Source organism: Laetiporus sulphureus (genome assembly GCF_001632365.1).
Source record: "Laetiporus sulphureus 93-53 unplaced genomic scaffold LAESUscaffold_19, whole genome shotgun sequence".
In the NCBI taxonomy this organism is placed as follows: domain Eukaryota; kingdom Fungi; phylum Basidiomycota; class Agaricomycetes; order Polyporales; family Laetiporaceae; genus Laetiporus; species Laetiporus sulphureus.
The window spans coordinates 53,894-72,668 of record NW_024468528.1 but is presented as its reverse complement, the minus strand read 5'-3'; the positions used below and the strand labels follow the sequence as shown (position 1 = coordinate 72,668).

The 18,775-nt window shown below is 52.8% G+C and overlaps 5 protein-coding genes across 5 annotated transcripts; 3 read left to right on the top strand and 2 right to left on the bottom strand.

Annotated features, from left to right (window-relative positions):
• Positions 1-3,153: 3,153 nt before the first annotated feature.
• On the top strand, positions 3,154-3,758 carry LAESUDRAFT_725696 (uncharacterized protein). Its single transcript, XM_040908870.1, has one exon. It carries the CDS (start codon positions 3,223-3,225, stop codon positions 3,496-3,498), a length of 276 nt encoding a protein of 91 aa, XP_040764341.1. The 5' UTR covers positions 3,154-3,222; the 3' UTR covers positions 3,499-3,758.
• A 2,384-nt stretch (positions 3,759-6,142) lies between these two features.
• LAESUDRAFT_812593 (uncharacterized protein) lies at positions 6,143-9,538 on the top strand. The gene is made up of 8 exons (XM_040914421.1): positions 6,143-6,863; positions 7,009-7,112; positions 7,577-7,865; positions 7,941-8,109; positions 8,211-8,534; positions 8,773-8,848; positions 8,903-9,239; positions 9,302-9,538. The coding sequence occupies exons 1-7, from the start codon at positions 6,351-6,353 to the stop codon at positions 9,213-9,215; spliced, it is 1,788 nt and encodes a 595-aa protein (XP_040764340.1). The 5' UTR covers positions 6,143-6,350; the 3' UTR covers positions 9,216-9,239; positions 9,302-9,538.
• A 980-nt stretch (positions 9,539-10,518) lies between these two features.
• On the bottom strand, positions 10,519-14,985 carry LAESUDRAFT_759114 (heme peroxidase; the record flags this gene model as incomplete). The annotated part of the gene is made up of 26 exons (XM_040912549.1): positions 10,519-10,542; positions 10,597-10,687; positions 10,742-10,821; positions 10,875-10,902; positions 10,955-10,995; positions 11,057-11,070; positions 11,129-11,414; positions 11,480-11,600; positions 11,655-11,740; positions 11,803-11,982; positions 12,041-12,357; positions 12,416-12,554; positions 12,621-12,668; positions 12,725-12,768; positions 12,826-12,993; positions 13,053-13,087; positions 13,145-13,227; positions 13,289-13,453; positions 13,507-13,584; positions 13,641-13,781; positions 13,837-13,946; positions 14,008-14,163; positions 14,218-14,490; positions 14,552-14,636; positions 14,688-14,750; positions 14,806-14,985. 26 exons carry the CDS (start codon positions 14,983-14,985, stop codon positions 10,519-10,521), a joined length of 3,036 nt encoding a protein of 1,011 aa, XP_040764339.1.
• A 726-nt stretch (positions 14,986-15,711) lies between these two features.
• Positions 15,712-16,470, bottom strand: LAESUDRAFT_759113 (snare protein YKT6; the record flags this gene model as incomplete). The annotated part of the gene is made up of 4 exons (XM_040912548.1): positions 15,712-15,738; positions 15,791-15,901; positions 15,952-16,175; positions 16,233-16,470. 4 exons carry the CDS (start codon positions 16,468-16,470, stop codon positions 15,712-15,714), a joined length of 600 nt encoding a protein of 199 aa, XP_040764338.1.
• A 963-nt stretch (positions 16,471-17,433) lies between these two features.
• On the top strand, positions 17,434-18,398 carry LAESUDRAFT_144971 (uncharacterized protein). The gene is made up of 4 exons (XM_040901332.1): positions 17,434-18,060; positions 18,107-18,122; positions 18,183-18,258; positions 18,363-18,398. Coding segments are annotated over exons 1-4 (516 nt in total). The 5' UTR covers positions 17,434-17,638; the 3' UTR covers positions 18,365-18,398.
• Positions 18,399-18,775: the final 377 nt, after the last annotated feature.

Genomic DNA, 18,775 nt, shown 5'->3' with positions numbered 1-18,775 from the left:
CAGTAGCACAGTGCCAGGGGCCTCCCCTACATGTATATAAGACCATGAGGATCTAAGAGAAGACCTTAGATTCATTATTCTATTGCATGCGGCCTAACAAGCCAATTCACCCCCTAGTTGTGAGCATAAGGCCAAGGGCCCTTTGAGCCCCTTTTCCAGACTGCATACCACTGCGCCTCAGCCTAGCCCTTGTGGCAGGCTTTTTATGTGGGATCATTTGTGCAGGTCACAAAAGCAGACTTGCCCTTAATTGGGTTAAGTGCTTTGGTGCTTTGTGACACGGTGCTAAGGTGCGGGTCCTGGCTCATCTCTGAGCCTCATGTATGACCCTTTGTAATATTGTACTGCTTTCTAGAGTTCTTCAGACTCAGAGGTCCTCATGCTGTTCTGTCTGGAGTATTCTGCTTGATAGATATGCATTATCAAGTCGTGCGATCCTCAGCTGCTCTTCCAGTTAGGCTTCCGAGTGCGGAGTTTTCCAGTGCATATCAACGGCTTGCTCGAGTGGCATGCGACTGTGATGCCATGGTGACACAGTGCTTTTCGAGTTACAAGGAACTGTAAGCTGAAGCGAGAGGGGAAAATAGACTACACTAGCCAAGGGAAAGAGATTACGAGACATGATGAGGGATGGAGTGATCACTTCAGGGCTGACATGATTCTCTGATAAGGTGGTAGGGCTGGTGCTGGCAGCGCCCGCTACGACAAGCGCGGTTGCACATGATGGTCACGAATTCTATATATGGTGCTTGATGTTCTGTTCAACACATGTGTGTACACGCAATAATGCTTCATATCTGTTGTTTGGTGCAAAATATAAATATTTTGGAAGGGGAATGAGCTGAAGTCTTTTTTAAGTCATTTCAGTTGATGGTTATCACCCATACACACAGCGATTCACAACATCAGCAAAGACAGGCAAAGCACAGACAACTCGACAGGAGTGCGACACAGATCATGAGACATGATGAGCCATGGAGCGAGAGCGACCAACCTATGGTGCAGATTCTGGCGGATATGTGCCAGTGGATTCTGCCAGATTTCCACCTCGGAAGTAAGGTGGCTCACCGGCAATTTCTTGTAACCTACATATGTTTTGGAATGTCTAGCTCAAAATCCTGTAACAAGGTCGCTCACCAACATTTTTTGGTGATGTAGATACATTTCTGAATTGCTAGCATGAAATCCTGGTAGGTCACTGGCAATTTTTGCCAAACTAGATATGCTGTAGCATGAAATCCTGGTAGTAACGTAGCTCACCTGCAATTTCTGGTGACTTAAACATGTTTTTATATTTCTACCATGAACTCCTTGTAGCTCACTGGCAACTTCTGGCAACCTAAGACACATTTTCAAATTTCTAGCATGAACTCCTAGCACCAAAGTAGCTCACCGGCAAACTCTGGTAACACAGACATGTTTTTGAATCTTTGGTGAATCTGACAGATTGCTGGATTTGTACAGCGAAATCCATTAATGTTACCAGAAATTGCTGGTGAGCTACCTTGCTTCCAGGATTTCACATCTAGATTACAAGAATTTACCATTAAGCCACCTTGCTTAGCGAGTTTCATGGTAGAAGCCCGTCAACAGCAGATTTCAGTCCGTAGGCATGTTGAAGAAGTACTGTGCATTATTGATGCTGCTTCTCAAAAGATGGCCTAGGTTACCTGCAATTGCTGGTGGGCTATAAGGATTTCATGGTAGAAAGACTGTCTAGGTTACCTGCAATTGCTGGTGGGCTATAAGGATTTCATGGTAGAAAGACTGCCTAGGTTACCTGCAATTGCTGGTGAGCTACAAGGATTTTTATGATAGAAATCCAGAAACACATCTAGCATACCAGAAATTGCTGGTGAGCTTTGAGGATTTTATGCTAGAAATCCAGAAACATGTCTAGCATACCAGAAATTGCTGGTGAGCTATGAGGATTTCATGAAAGAAATTCAAAAATGTGTCTAGGTCACCAGAAATTGCTGGTGAGCTACCTTGAAATTCAAAAATGTATTTAGGTCACCAACAATTGCAGGTGAGCTACCAGGATTTCATGCTAGCAATTCAGAAATGTATCTACATCACCAAAGATTGCTGGTGAGTGACCTTGTTACAGGATTTCGTGCTAGACATTCCAAAACATATGTAGGTTACAAGAAATTGCCAGCGAGCCACCTTACAGTTGTGGACAGCCAAACACGACAATTTTAAGACATATTTCTAAAATGTCCGATATGTAACAGAATCAATCCGGATTGATGAGAGGGTATCTGTAAATAAATTTGAGGCAAATTCTTCGAACTGTTTACTCACAAAAGGTGATTTTCTGATCCAGAACCCCCTAAAATTTGGTGGACCCCCAAAAAGAGGTCTAAAAATCACGTAAAATGCGCCAATCGACTCCTTTTAAGTTCCTGTACATCATTCTGTTAAAAATTTGCCAAACATAACGATGGAAATTCAGCAAGAAATTACGCAAGTTGGCCGTTGTGACTTGAGCTCAAGACCAACAAATCATACATGGTACCTGATCTGTATGTTTGTGGCTGAAAAGTTCTGATTTTGATCTAAAAATTTGACGGATGCCAAAAATGCATGGAAAAAATACAAAGAAAGTGTTTTTGGATGTTTCTCGACACTCTGAGTCTGAATCTGTACTCAAAATCAAAAAGTAACGAGCTGTTCTGGGCGGAATAAATTTGTTTTATTCCTGCTATGACAGTAGTGGGTCTTACCATCTCATCTTGAACCAGTTTCCTACCAGAAATCAGCGGCACGTGAAATATGATGTTGTTCACGTGAATGCTCCACAGATGGTGCTTTCTTTCTGCTTAATTCCGCCCGCATCTTCCTGCTCTCATTCGCTCATCCATCTGTCCATCGTCACTCCTCTCTGTATCTCCAATGATGTCTCGTCTGCATGTCATTAACAGGGGGACTGAGCACACAAAGATCAACACCTTCAGAACCTCACCATGCTGCTTCAGCATGCGAGCATTCTGTAGTCTGCTTTTTGATGCGGGGGTCTTGTCGAGAGGTCAGTTTTTTCGAGTGGAGATAAAACTCTATTAGGAGTAGGCTTTTCGGACTTTGTAATTGTGTGTAATGTTCGTTCTGAGAGTTACGTTTACTGTGTATCCCCACCTTGCTTCTCCTGCCGCTGCCACTGCCACTGTTCTCGCTGCTAGTCTGTCATGCAGTGGAGCTACTCAGCCTCTACGACAACCCATGGATTCAACTAGGGCTGTGCACATGGATATGATACTCGGTGAGATCCAGAGATGCGGTTGGACAATCAGCTCCTTCCTGCTTGACCTCTTTACTCTGCCCCTGCGCTCTCAAAAGGACAAGGATATCGCGCCAGTATCCCAGCTCCATATCCAGATGGTCTCGAAATTTCTCCATGGAGAAATGAGCATGAAGGCCCATCATCATGCATACTTCCACCACTTCGCACGTCCACTGCCATCCAGATCAGGGCAGAATCGTTGCAATCCCTTGTGATACGCACGCTGTCGGTATCTACCAGGATAGTGTGCTAAGTTTTCGTCTTCACATTGTCATGGTTGTGAGCCTTTTCTCGGTGAGTGCTCGCAATCTTCATTTCATAATGTTCTACAAGATTATTGGTAGCTGGCTGTTTGCTCACACTGCACACATGGAATCTATGTGCTCGGAGGATACTTTTCAACTTTTGTAGACTTTCTCCGGAAGTGCAATCATATTGTAGATTATCAGAGTCTATTGGAGATTTGCTAGATGACATAGTAGAATGTACAGCTAAGGGAGTGACAACATAAGCGGGCAAAGAAGCAAAGCAAATGCAACATTGTGCTTTATTTATAGTCGCACGTGATGTCGGACTTCAATTTTTGCTGCCCTCCCGACAAGGGCCCCCCAATAAAAAGCAGACATCAGACAAGGATATCCAGAGCATTCCTGTGGAGGTTTGAAGGAATTGTCTCATCTGCCCATGGGAGACTAGCATTCTGCAGAGATCAGTCATGTTAGGTGTGCCTCGTAGTACACCGACAAAACTGGTGACAAACTCATAGAACTTTGAGCTCCTCGATACTTCTGCAATGATACTGTTGATCTCAGACTGGTCCTTTGTAAGGCTACAGAATACATCAGTATGGTATCGATGGAGAGATAAATGCATTTCAAATCCAGGAATCTGGTGATGGGTTGGGAGCAATCACTTCGTCGTATATATCCGGTGAGTACAAGTGACCAACATCAAGCAAAGCAATGGATGATACTGATAGATGGTTTCGGTAGACTTTTTAGGTAGAGAACTTGCGAGGCAAGAGCACATTGTCGGCGAATGGTGCATTAGGCCACAACATGAAGTGGACGCAGGGCTTAATTCACAGGACCGCTCCACTTCGAGGTGGACACCTTTCCTGTTTTGCTTCGTTCATCCATCCATCCGTCATCTGTGCTCAGTGAATCTCTCTCAGCGATGTCTTGTGTGCATGTTCGGCAACTACGCAGGTATTCCAGCATCTATCCTGGTCGACGCTTCTCTTTCGACATCAGTTGTTTCTTCCACGTTTGCGTGCTTGCACAACCTGCCGCATTCTGTGCACATTGAAAACCCTGTTGTACAGTCATCCGCCTCTGGACCAGTTCATGCACGTTCAAAGTCCGTCGTTTTCGATTTCTATCAGGTCCCTTGCATTCTTTGACATCGCTCTCAGTCGCGATTGGCTCTATTAGCGGTCGACATCATTGTCATACAATTCACCCTCCTTGATGCCATTGCTGTAGCCAGTGAAGTGCTTCGCTTGCTTCACCTGACGTCTATAGGCATCGTACACATTGTCCCATAACATTATTTATATGAACTATATATATCGCCCATGCTATAACTACAACAATCACCAGGAGATATACTGATATGATGGGAGGAATGAAACATGAAGAGGGAACACACAAAAAGAAGGCCACTGGCAGTCCGTGGCCATAAGAAGAGTCAGAGTAAATCAAATGACTTACCCTTATATGACCCGCCATGTCCACCGCCTGCGACCTGCTCATCGTAGCGGGCGCTGCCGGTACCAGCCCTATCATTATTTTTGTCGTGTTTGATCCATGACTGTACTTCCGAGGTAGAAATCCGGTGGAATCCGCCGACAGATTCTGCTGGAATCTGCACCATAGGTCGGACCTTCATCATGGAGCGATCACTTTAGGGCAGACGTGATCCCCCGATCACTAATTTTGGCGGAGAGCCTTTTTTTTTTTTTTTGATACAATTTATATACTGCCGAAGGCGGTCGGGGGTGTGTCTAGGTACAAGTTGGGCGTAGGACTACCTAAGTAGGAGTGTATCTAAAGGTGTGAACAGATCACGTCTGAGCTAGAACCTAACCAGGATCATAGAGAACAGATGCCTTGGTCCAGGCATCGCTATCCCGGAGGAAGGCAGCCAGAGTGGACCAAGCATCTTTATATCGGACGAACTTTAGCGCCCCCTTTGCAGGAGGTCAGGTATTCCCCAATTGGGGGTCTGACAGACGTGGTCCCACTCTGTGCTATGCCGGTCTGGGGTGTTCTAAGTCCTCACCCGGCATGGGCAGCTCGGATACAACTTGAGCTGGATGCCCCTAATTCTGGGGGAACCAACCGACGCAGGATATGTCCTCTCGAGCCAGACCAGGGAGACTGTCCCTCGACTGCTACGGCTCACCAGTGAGTTTTCACGTCACCAGTTTCCCGTTCCCAGACTAAGTGGTTCGATATACCTTTCCAAGAGGTTCGGATCCCCACTTAGGCTGAGTCTACGCCTTGCCAGCTGTGACCAGCCCAGGGGAGGGCCGGAGTCAAGCTGACTAACCGGGCTAGCATCCTCACGAATTCTGCTCCGCTAGCCCCTGGGTGCCCTGCGGAGAGCCTTGTGAGCTTCAAATCGACAAGACCCCCTACTATCGTAGCGGGAATAATTTCTCGACTATATTGTCTGGCGGCGCCCGCCATAGTAATAGGCCTGGTTTCTCGTACAATCCAATGTCACTGCACAAAAATCACTGTTTCACGAAGTGGAAAATGCATGAGATAGTCGCTCGAAAATGCCACAATTCTGACACCTTCTTGCACATTGGAAAGGCACATGAAAGGTTCACCTTTCCTAGACATTCACCTCCTGCATGATATAAACTTCAGTGGCTCCTGGAATTCCTATGAAATGCTACAGAATTGACAGCACTTCGCAAGGGTGGAAAGGATACCATTCCAAATTCTGAAAATGCTGAGAAAACTCATTGACATTTCCTGACACGGTGGCGCCACACGCGTCGGGCCGCCCACTGATCGCTCTGCTCCTCCCCTCGTTGTGCTTTCGTACGTCTTGTATGCCCGCCGCCTTGTCCTCGCTCTCCCCCCTCATCTTATCTATCGTCCTCTTCTGGGTATGCACCCACCTCTTGCACCGCCTCCTCGCACAGCGCACCCGATCTCTCCTTCCCACCACCGCCGCCCTTCGCATCACGTCTAACACCCTCCTCGCACAAACCACTGTCAACCTCCGCACCGCACACCTCGTCCTGCGCACGACCGCCCTCAACGTTTCGCATGCGCGGCTGTCTTCCTCTCTTTCACAAAAACGAAACAGACGCTCGCGGGAGGTGCTAAAACGGTGTTATGATGTCGGCAGCGTGCTGGGGGTGATTGGGATGGCGGTTGGCTTGGGACTGGTGGGTTGGACGGCGGTGCAGCTTGCGGGGGTGGTGGCAGCCAGCGGGCGCGGGGACGTGTCTGTGGCGGACGCGTACGAGCCGAAGACGGTGTTTGCGAAACGAGACGCGTTGCACGCGGATACAGGCATTAGGGCATCTGCGGACGCGCAGGTTCCGATACACGCGATTGTGAGTACTATGTGTCTTTCTTTACTTTTCGGCCTATGCATCTATGTTTCCTTCACGCTATTCCCTTCGCGCAACAAGCTCTATGACCTACGTTTCACGCTCTTTCGACGCGTTCGCCACCGCACACCCACTAACTCACACGCAGATCCCCGGCCTCACCACCCCCTTCTCACACGCCCCGCTCCTTCTCCTCGCCCTTCTCTTTGCACAACTCGTGCACGAAGCCGGACACGCGCTTGCCGCCGCGTTGTACGTCCTCTTTCTCTGTTTACTATCCCTTTGCACCATCCACATCCGAGTATATGCACGCCTCATCTACAGGGATTCGATCGTGACGGCATGTCGCAGGACAGATGCGTGACGTGGCCACCAGCGCATCTTGTCCTGCGGCCGCCACCTTCCACCTGCTCTCGCTAGAGCCCTGCATACACTTTCTGCCCACCCACTCTCTCCTTCTGGTCTCTTTTCATTTTGTTCTGTGATTCGTCACGCAGTGCGTGCCGGGCGGGCGTTCCTCGCGCTCTCCCTCGGTACACCCCAGGCACCCGGATCCCGTTTTGGAGTCCGGGACCAGGACGTTCCACGTCTCCACCACAGCACTGCTTTGATGAAGTATAGAGCAGCTCATCTACTCAGATATCCGCGTATACTCGAGGCACAGACAGCCTGGCACGAGTCCACCAGGAAGATACTGACATCCTGCCATGCTGCAGAGAACCCGTGCCTCTCCTCTCTGCCGGTCTGTCCCTCACGCTCGTCTTCCCTTCTGCCTTCGTGTTGCTCGCTCCCTTCTCCTCTCCCTCTCCTCCCTCGGGCACTTCACTTAGTTCAGAGCACATGACGCCGCCACCTACGGCGCGTCTCCGGCTCACTGCTGCAGGCGCGTTTCACAACCTCGTCCTCTGGCTCGTCCTCCTCCCGGCGCTCGGGCGCACTCTCTGGGGCATGTGTGGGTATCGCGAGGTAGGCGGATGGGCGCGGGTCGTCGTGTGTGTTGATGAGGTGAGTATATGCGCTCGTTTGAGACCTCGGGAGATTTAGCTGCATGTTAATGCCCTTCCGTTATATCTACCGCAGGACTCGCCGCTCGCGCCGCACCTCCCGCCTGGTGCGCTCATCACGTACGTCGACGACACGCCGCTCTCCTCCGCCTCTTCAGCCGGAGATGCGTGGAGCGCCCTCCTCTCGGCATATCCTGCGCAAGAAGACGCGCTCGGGTGGTGCGTCCCCCGTGCGTGGTTCGATGGTCCGTAGGTGCGTTCGAGGCGCCACGTACGAGCAGCGGCTGACGCGGGTTTCCATTGTTCTTCTGATTGCTGTGCTCATCGCCAATCTACGCACATATAGAGCAGCCTAATTCGTGCTGCCTCCCTCCATCTCAGTCTCATGCGGACTTGCAGGCCCAGCTCGCATGCTTCGTCTCGCAGGACGACGGGTCGGACACGGGACGATGTCTCGATCCACTTCCGCTGTTGTCTGCTCTTCCGAACCCGAAGGCGCCTCGTCGGTGCGCGAGTGCGTCTGCATGTGGCTCTGCGCATGAGTTTGCATGCGTGTGCCCCGGGAAAGAGGAACGGTTGGTCAGACTGCGAGTCGTGATGCCTGTGGGTGAGGAGGGGAGAGAACGTGTGGTGGTTTGGCAGGGTGAGAAGGAGGAGATCCTCGAGGAGGGTGAGTCCGATTTTTATATTTCGCGTGCTTTTTCGGTGTGCAGGTCTGTACCTGCGTGTAGCTCTCCTCCCCGACTTCACATGTCATGATGAACAATACACGCGTAAGTGCGCGATCCTGCTGTGTCATATGCTTCTGCTATTCCGTGCATGTGTCCGCATGCGCATACGTACCTATCATTCCTCTCACACCGAGCCTGAACACCTACATCTGACTCATCTCCTCTCACTTCGTTTAGTCGAAGTAAGCACCTACCTCCCACGCACGCGTCTCCTCCCATTACGGCTCCCACTCCTCGTCAACGCCTTCTTCACGTCAGCACACAGTTCCCTTGACTCGCCTATTGCCCTTCGCTAACTCCGCCGCAGGTATCTCCTCGCGCTCAGCCTCTCACTCTACGTATTCAACCTCCTGCCGCTCTCGTTCCTCGATGGCGGGCAGTTCCTCGACGCGCTGTTGGATCTCTTCTCTTCCTTCTCTTCGGTCACGTCAGGGTTCGGAGACGGTGACGTTGAGCTGGGAAGTGTTGGCGACCATATGCAGGGGACGGTCGTTGGTGAAGGTCGCGCCGAACACGGCCATGGGCGATGGAAGCGGCGTGTGCTGCGCACGGCGCACTGGGTATCGGCGGGGCTGGTTGGGGTGTGTGCGCTGTTGGGTACGGTGGCGGCACTCAGGTGATGTCGGCCCCTTACAAATGCGATTGTGAGTTGAACAATCCTTGGCTACCGTAGTTGCACCACTGTCCCAAGTTGATCGTATTGTAGTTACTTTGAAACCAACACCAATTAAGAGCATCCCTTCAGCAAGATACCGCGAGCATCTGCAGATATAGCCAGATCCGCATGCTAAGCTCAGCTTAGCGTTGCCGGCCTTTTGGCATGGTGGTTCTAGATGCCATTCACTCCAGGAGTTCCATTAGTGTGGCTTCACAGAATTAGCGAGTCGATACGTGACACGGATCAGCATATAACCTGAATAATATCAATCACATTTGAAACTGGCTTGCTGACAGTCCTGCATGAGAAGTGCAGGAACATTCTATAAGAAGTCGCTGTCGCCACCTGCCACGTCTCCGATTGTGGAATGAAACTTTTTCGGCCAGCATTCGAAGGACAGGCAGACTCCGTGCTCAACGTGTCCGCCGGCTTGACTCGCGACGTGCAGTCCACGCCCGCTTTTATAGCCCACCTCGACTTTGTGAGATGCGCACATGGACCTCAAACCTAACAACATACTCATCCCGAAGAGGTATGGCCGCCTGACAGTAGCCCATTCCGGGCTGTCTGCCCGCATCAAGGGTCATTATGCAACGCTGAACAAGTATAGAGGAACGACGGGATGCAGCGCCCCACAGATCAGCCATATGAGATTCGATCTGATCCGGGTTGACTTGTGGTCAGTCGAGTTGTGCACACTCGTGCCTGCAGTCGTGTGTACGCTCACTGCTTCACAACACCTTGTTCGCCATGAGCAACCGGCTGCGGCACAGTAACCTCAAGCTGTGATCGACGGTGAAGCCAAGTGTACTCGGGATACATGATCAAGAATGATATCAAAATGTTGCTTCAACGCTGGCTGGAACGAAATTCCGGTCTGAGCGCAGTGTCATGATTCTGAATACTAGTACTGAGAATATCTCACTATGCTGTTGTTTGAAACAATTTGGACTATAGCAGAATTCGGACAATATTGGGTGCATTGAAATAACATGGTGGTCCTTGCTCCCAGCGAGATAATCCTGCTGCCGAACCGTGCTTACGGGCCGTAACTCAACTCCTAACGTCTTTGGTCGGTTCCACTGTTCAATGCACTCTGAACGCCGAGTAACGGTTGCCTTAGACGCAGCCGGCGCATGGCCTAGCATGGATCAATTAATATTTATTGCATGGCGGCGTGCACTACATCATACAACATAATCAAGTTGCGATCAAAACGCCAACGGGACAGGATGCGGGATGGAAAGTCATGTACGAATCAAACTTTATGCGGAGGATCTCATGTTGTACTGCAAGACAATCATGAGCCGCCATTAAGGTCAGGAGAGAGGAACCAGCCATACCTGAACCATCATCGAGATGGGCCACTGAGTGACCTTCCCCTTGGAGTCCAAGTAAAGTTGCTCTTTCCTTCCGTCGACACTGTCAACAAACCTACGCCGCCTCAATCAGCACGTGAAACATAAAGCACGAAAATACGCGACTTACCGGTTGAGCTTGCCCATCGCCCCAGGAACGCGGGTCAACTCGTCGAGCGCAAAGATCGCGCGGAGGACTTGCACGGCAGTCTGCACAGAGCTTATCAGATCGAGCAATAAATGATGATTTACGCGGTGACTACCTTCACAAAGAACCTCGGGTCGGTCAGCCTGCACAAACAGCAGTCAGCTCTCAGTTTGACCGCGAGTGCACCTCACTCACCCCTGGTCAGGCGTCAGCAGACCACCGCGCGACACGCCGTTCTGTGGTACACGATCCGTCAGTTCGTGAACATGACAGCATCACCCGTACGCCAACACATACCGTCGAATCAGACACTAAGAGACCGACCCATCAACTAAAACTCGCAGAACACACAAACACACAGAAACTCACCAAACACCTGGAAGATCCCCTCCTCCACCTTCGCCTCGCCGGCCTTCCCAGCCGCCAACAGCTTCACAAGCTCCTGCTTCCTGCTCTCCTCCAAATAATAATCCACCACCTCCGCGAGCGCCCTCGAATACGGCGCCGCACTCCCAACAATCTCCACAAACACGCCTGCAGCGAGCGCATCGGCGCTCGCGCCTTTGCCCACGGCGAGCAGGGTCTTGAGGAACTCGCTGTCGCGCTCATTGTGCCCGACGACCCAATCGACGATATATGCCGCGAAACCGAGCAGCTGCAGATGCTTCGTGAGCATTAGGATTCATGATCTGATGTCACATACGAGGTGAATATACTTACAGAACCACCGCTGAGGCTTGAGAGGTGCCCCTTGGTAACCTCCATCACCGTACGCGCGACCTTCGTCGACTTGTCACGCAGCTCAAACTCCTGCGACGTGCTCGTACCCGGAGACAAGTAGCTTCACGAGCCATCAGCTATCCACATCACCACGTATGAAAGAACCTAGACCGACCTCGCAACGTCCGCAAACATCTTCACAAGCTCCTGCTCGCGGAACACGCCCTTCAAATTCGTCTCCGTTTTCATCGGTATCCCAGCCTACACCCATCCCCTCATCAGCCACATTGCACAGAATCATCGTCAACGCGTCCAGCACTCACAACGTCATTTGAAATCCAATACACAGGCACGAGGTTGACCACGTCCCTTATCACGTTCAAATACCGCGCTGGCGAGTCGACATGCTCGACCGACTTGTCCTTGATCAACCCCTGCGCGATCTGACCAAACGCCGCGGCATGTTTCTCAAGCACGGCATCCTCATACAACACCTTGTGGACCTGTGACGTCCAATATCATCAGCCTCCGTCATCGCACTCATTCCAAATAGCCACTTACCACCTCCCGATCAGGCACCACTCCATTCACCAGCGCATCCGCCTTCTTCTCCTCAATGACAGCCTGCACACCCGGTCCCCCGCGCACCGGCATCGACCGTTCCCACGTATACTTCTCTACGAGTCCCTGCTCCGGAAGCTTCTCCACATATCCCTTCATCGTCTTCGGTACCATGAACGGGAATGCAGCGTACGCTGAACCCGCGGGATAGTAGCCCGGCAGCGAGCGCGAGAGCAGCTTCCCAAGGATCCCGCCGAACGAGCCGTCGCGTTTGTCGTATTGCACATCATCGTAGCCCCACGTCGTCAAGTTGAACGCTGCGGATGAGGAAACATAAGTTGCATTTTTCATGTCAAGGTTTTGAGAACGACGCACGAGTGAGGTCCACGGTGAGGAAGCGATCCCCGCGCGTGAGGCAGACCGCGTCCGCGAGGATCGCGCGCGAGATCGTGTACCCCGGGCAGAGGCCCGCGCCAGGCATCGGGACCTTTGTCTGCTCCGCCTGTAACCCAACCTGTGCGACAAATCGCCCATCAGGACCCTCGTCGATGATTAAAAACAGAATAAGAGCGTGACGTACGTGCAGCTCCAAATTATCGATATCATGGTACAGCGCCTCGGCCGCTTTCTATCGACACACATATCAGCCTACAACACTGCCTTGAATGATTTGCCACTACTTACATAGACCTTCGGATCCGGGTTCCACTCCTCAAAGTTCTTATATGCTATCCCAACCACATCAGCCCTCCAGCGTGAAGTCATGCAGCAAGATCAGCACTCACGCGCAAGACCCATGAAGCTCCTAAACTCGTTCAGCGAGCACGTCCCCCAGCTACGTGCTTGGAGGATGCCGAGAACCTCCACGATGCGCAGCGCCTCGGGGATTCCGCGCGCCTTGAATGCGCTCGCAGGCGCCTCCGTTGCACTGTGTAGGATGTTCGCCAGGTCCGCTGCAAGGAAATGGAAGGTCAGCCACCCAGCGGATACTCGCTCGCGGGAGGACACGCACCATCGCTATATCTCCCATCCGGGCCCCGCTTAAGTCTATACATACAACTCATCAAGATCCTCTTCACACCAGAAGATCAAATCGGCACTCACTTATCAAACGTCCATTCCTTCACATCCTGCGACTGCCCCATGACATACTTCGTCACCGCCTTCCTAAAGTCGTCCACCGTAATCTACGTGATCCGTCGTTAGCCTGCATCGTTCATGATCCAAGGATGAGTCAGAGCTACGTACCTGGTCGTACGGCTTCCCCTCAAACAAATCCTTGAACAGGTTGTCCGTCCAAACGGTATCCGGTTGCGAGACCGTCGCGTGCCACCTGTACATCAAGTTGAACTCGACCGAAACGACGTTCCCCTCGCCCAGAGGCGTCCACTCGTGAGTCAACTCACGCATCGCCTGTCCCCGCATCAGTCCAGTTTCACGGTTAATCACTCAAAAGGAAACCGCACCTCAAGCGGGTTGAGCCGCCAACCCAGTCCGTCCCTCGTTAGACCGAGGATCGCACCGACATAGTCGCCCAGGATCACCTACGCGCATATATCAGACCCAGCCTCTCGGGTCCAGCGATTGACGCCATACGCACCTGCATGAAGAACGCACAGTTCACCAACCTCGCGCGCTGGAAGATCTCCTCGTCCTGCGCCGCTCGCTTCTGCGCGCTCAGGCTCTCGGGCGATGCATACGTACCGAGCTCGTTGATCGCCAGAATGCGCTCTGCGACGTACTGCACACGATCAGCACGTTCTATCATCCGGAGAGAAGAAGAGAATCCGGCGCACGTTATGGTTCCTACAGAACAGCACGAGCAGTGCACCCGCCGCGGGGGGCATGAACAACAGGCGCGCGTCCGCAAACACGTCCTCCCACAGACGGCCCGTGCCGTCATGTCCTGCATGCGCATCTCCAATCAGCATCACGTACGAAGAGGCGGGGAGGCACACGGCACTCACGGCGGACAGCATCAACCTGCTGCTGGGACGAGCCGTAGAGCGGGCTGAGATCGAGGTAGCTGCTCGCGTCGTTGACCGTCCAGTCGCGCGTGTTGGTGTTGAAGATGCTGTGAATCACGAGGTCCGCGAACGCAAAGAACAGGCTCGAGACGCCGCCTGCGGGCACGCGCGTCAGGACCCTGTCTCGCATCAGATGTCACCGCGACTCACCCGGGTGCTCGACAAACTGGTCGCGCTTGAGGAGCGTGTCGAAGACGAGGCCCGGGTCGGGGAGGTACTGAGGGGGAATGAAGTTGACACTGGGTACGGAGCGCGCGTAGGGGGTGCCGGCCTTGCCGAGCGCCGGGGAGAGGACGTTGTAGTTGCTCCCGTCCACGCTGCGGTACGCGTACTTGACGCCCTGGAGCAGGGACGGTGCGGAGGGTGGAGCGCTGGCAAGGACGGAGAGGAAGCCGGCGGGCGGGTGCGGGAGGTCCTTGTAGACTGTATGCGCGGGTATGTGTCAGTTAGAGCATGAACATGAAGGAATGTGCTGAGCACGCACGGATGTCCATGGCAGCCTGCTGGAGGCGGGCAGCAAAGACGGAGTCGTCGGGAGAGCGTGCCATGACGGTGAGGAGCTTCTCGAGCTGAGGGAGCGTCAGCACCGATGACAGAGACGAACGAGCGAGGACACTCACCAGGAAGAGACGGTCGTTGATGCCGGGTCCCTGGATGTTTTTCACAGCATTGATGAACGCGGGCTACGAGGCGGGTCAGCGGTCCTGTCCTGCGAAGAGAGTGGATGGACGGGCTCACGAGGTCATCGAGGGAGAAACGCTTGCCGCGGATGAGGCTCTGCTCGATGTCAGTCACCTCGCGTGCGAGGAAGGGATGTGTCGGCCGCGCGCCGTCGAGGTCGAGAGGCGCGTCGGCGTCGGCGGCATAGTCTGCAAGGTCCTTGACGGGGTTGAGGATGGGGTTCGCGTCTACCTTCATCGTGCAGGTGTATGCGGGAAAGGGAAGTGGATTGCAGGAATGGGGAGAGGCCGGGGTATATAAGGGACCGCGAGGCGGGGGAGATGGGCGTCATGAGTGAAAGGCAGTGTGGCTTGCTGTACGGTCGGACATCTTCCCTGAATATGCGATCGAGATGGTTAATGTCACTTTGAGGTCCAATAGGAACTGTCCAAATAGACACATCAGCATTCTGCTCCGAGCGATCGCCCACGTCCCTGACTTGCAGCAATTCATCCACCCAGTGTCACATCTCCGTAAAGTTTCATTAAACCGCAGACCAAGCACGGCGCCGACCTTCAAACTCAAATCGCAGCCCGGACTCGGAGCGCCCACCTCGGCGCCCATCACCACCGCCTCTGCGCTCGGCGTCCAACGCACCGCAATGCCGTCATTGCTTCTCGTCTGATGATCTCGGCTGTTCCTGGTATGTCCATTGCCGTTCCTCGAAATACATCAGAGCTCGTACCCTGCCCTCATCCGTACCTCCGAGCATCCCACAATGTATCTATGCGAGCCATGACCGTCGTAGTCAGCCTGCGCACTCACCCTCCACAGCCCGGGTATCCAATCCAACCAACCTCCACGTCCTGCCACGTACAAAGCGGTCCCGAAACACTCGCGACCCGCATCAGCACCGACACCATCACGGCGCGCATCACCCCGATGTCTACCAGCGCACTCGGGCGCCCTCCCAACATCGAGCGCTCACATCAGCACGCAGCACGAGTTTTGCTGTGGCTCCATCAGCGTGAAGAAGACCACGATGACGCGCGCGGACACGCACCTTCTTCGCCGTCTTGTAAAACATCTTGCTCTGCGTGCTCAACGCGTTCGACCGGTCCACCAGGTCGTTGATCTTCTCCCCCCGCGCGAGCACCGATTCGATCGTCTTGTGCTAAGCGTGCGTCAGCGTCAAGAACGAGGAACCTAGCAACGACCACTCACTAGAATAATCTTCGTCTCGTCGAGTTCCTGCTGCACCCGCATGATCGCATCCGCCTGCCGCGGATCCTGATACTTCTGCAGATACGTGTTGATCTCCGGAAAGCTGATCGCCGCTGGGGTGCTGTACGTCGTCGCGGGCACCTTCGCCACAAAGTCCTCTAGGAGCTTCGTGAGCAGGGAGAACGCCGGTCGGACGGGGTATTCAGAGTCGGTGACGATCACCGCTGCCCAGCACACGTCCATCTTAGCGTTATTTTAGATTAAAGATAGAGGAGCCGCACCAGCCAACTGCTCTGCGCCTCCGCGATTGTACACGTGCGCGGTATATTGGTTCTCCTGCACGCTCTGCCGTTGCCCGGAAGGTGTGCGCTCGACGATGGTCTTGGCGAAGAACTGCATGAACTCGCCGACGGAGGGGCGCTGGTAGAAGGAGAAGGAGGAGAGGTCCGTCGCGGAGGTGAGAACGGTGGAGGACTGTGAGGACGGGGCGAGGAAGATGGAGAGCGCGAAGATCTTCATGGCGGCGGCGTTGTTGGATGCTCGTATGGGCGGGTATGTGCGAGTGGATCGAGGTGGTGAGGAGGGCGGGACGATGAACGTGGACGGCGGTGATGAGGATGGGGACGGTGATGCGATGCGCTGATGTGGCGCGGGTGCCTGGTGGCGGCGGGCTACAGCGTGACGAGTCGCGCGTGCGCGTGACGGTGACCCACCCGCGACGCGTCGCGTCGAGCCACTGATCGCTCCTTCTTCGCCTCATGCTTACCGCCTTACCTCGCTGATCGCCCTGCGCGCGTGATTTGTTTCCATTCTTTCATGAAAGCGAAGTAGGCTCGTGAAGATGGTGCTGATATGGCCCTGCAATGTAGGCAGTGTGCATTTGATGCTGGGGATGGCTGGTGAGTACTATATGGCTGGTGGATTGAATGATTGTGAAGTTCGGGTGTGTTGTGGTAGAGAAGACGAACACGGAAACGAGGTTGAAAGCGAGGGAAGGCTCGGAAAGAGGAAAGCGTTGGATGGCGATGCAGGATGCGCAGATACCCAACCAGGCGATCGTGAGTGCTAAGTGTCCTTTTGCCTATTCGTTGCGTTCGCTTCCTTGAAAAAAGTTCAATACGCTGTACACACAGCTCTCCTTCTGTAATTTATATGTTTTCGGGTACTGTCTATGCTATTTTCGTTTTGTCAATGCTCCTCAGCGGCTTCGCTGTGCCCTTCTCGCACGCCCCACTCCTCTCTTCGCTCTTCTCCTCGCATACCTCATGCATGCAGCCTGGAACGTGCTCTCCGCGGCGTTGTATGTCTCTCTTTCCACCCGCTCCTAGCACTGGCATGATCTCTATCTGAGTATATGCGCATCTTCTCATCTCGAACCCTCTTCGATGTCGATATTTTGGCTCAAATTCGCGCAGGGAGCGCTCTTCCCCCGCCTCCGACGGCCTATTCCTCACGGTCGTGATCCCGACCTATTTCATTGCACTCATGTCTCTTCTTCTTCTGCCTCCCCCTCCGCCATATCTGTTTATCTTCTTCTGCCTCCCCCTCCGTCCATCCCACCGTCACCTCGCTGAGTTTGGAAAACATAACGCTACCACTCGTGACTCACCAACACGGGCGCGTTCCACAACCTCCTCCTCTGGCTGGCGCTCTCCCAGCCGTTTGAGAGTATGGCTCTTGATCCTACATGGCTGCTCAATCGGTCCTGGAAATATACTTGGGTCGACGCGGCTATATGAGCCTATATCTAACCATGCCAGAAAGGACGAGGCATATTGTCTCTGTGGCGACCAATACGATCTTGATCAATGTCAAAGTTGGGATTACTGATGGTTATATCAGTAATGGGTCAAGACGTATTGGTGACGATTGGCCCTCCCTCTTGCAGGCTGGCCTTAGCGATGGAGTAGGTACCACCGTGATCAATCCGGGCAATTCAAGTCAAACCTACTCTTTCTCTCGAGGCCATTGTGTTCTCGTTGATATCGATCCCAGCACAACGAGTGACACCATTGTTGGCGGGCCAGGAGGAAAGAAAGGCTTTTGTACGGATGTCCGTTCAATCTATTCAGCTTTATTGAACTTTCGGGCACATTCTCGAACATTTGTGTAAGTCTATATGCCAGTTATGCTGCTGTGCTTGACATTTCGACAGAATATCAATGCTGCGGGTAGCTTCCTTGCTATGTAGGCTCGAAGTTGCAAATGTCTAATATAGCGTAAGCTCCAAGATCGTATTGATGACGGGTTTACGAATACATGGCTACGTCCCAAGCCGTTTTGCCATCTATCTTCAGCTGTTGAAATGTGCGCTCTTTTCCGTCAGCCTTCGTATTGAAATCAATTACTTTGTCACATTTCAAAGCAGTTGATTTCGAAGGTCGAGCTGAAGAGCTAACATATTCTCAAAGAATACTTCCCGTCTTCACACAAAGTGACAAATTCCCATGCTCCTGCAAGGAAAAATCAAGGATCTGGCCTATGAACACCCCTTTTACAGATGTACTTGGCAATATACGCGTTCGCATGCCCCCAGTGGTATCTGAACAGTAAGTGGCGAGCTGCATAAGCAATGGAAACGATGTGGGCCATTGACGGTTGGATCGTAGGTCCACAAGGCGCTATACGAGCCAGGCCCACTAGAGCATGACGCAGCGTCGATGGGCGAGATAGCGTGGAAGCTGATCGTGGCCAAATCGGTCGTGCACATTACAAAGGTCAGTTCTTGTTTGTGGATGCAGTTCACGCCGCAAACTCTTTAATTATCCATTGAGAGGGACACATGGCTGACAATCACACTTGTGCGTGACGCTATGGCCATCAT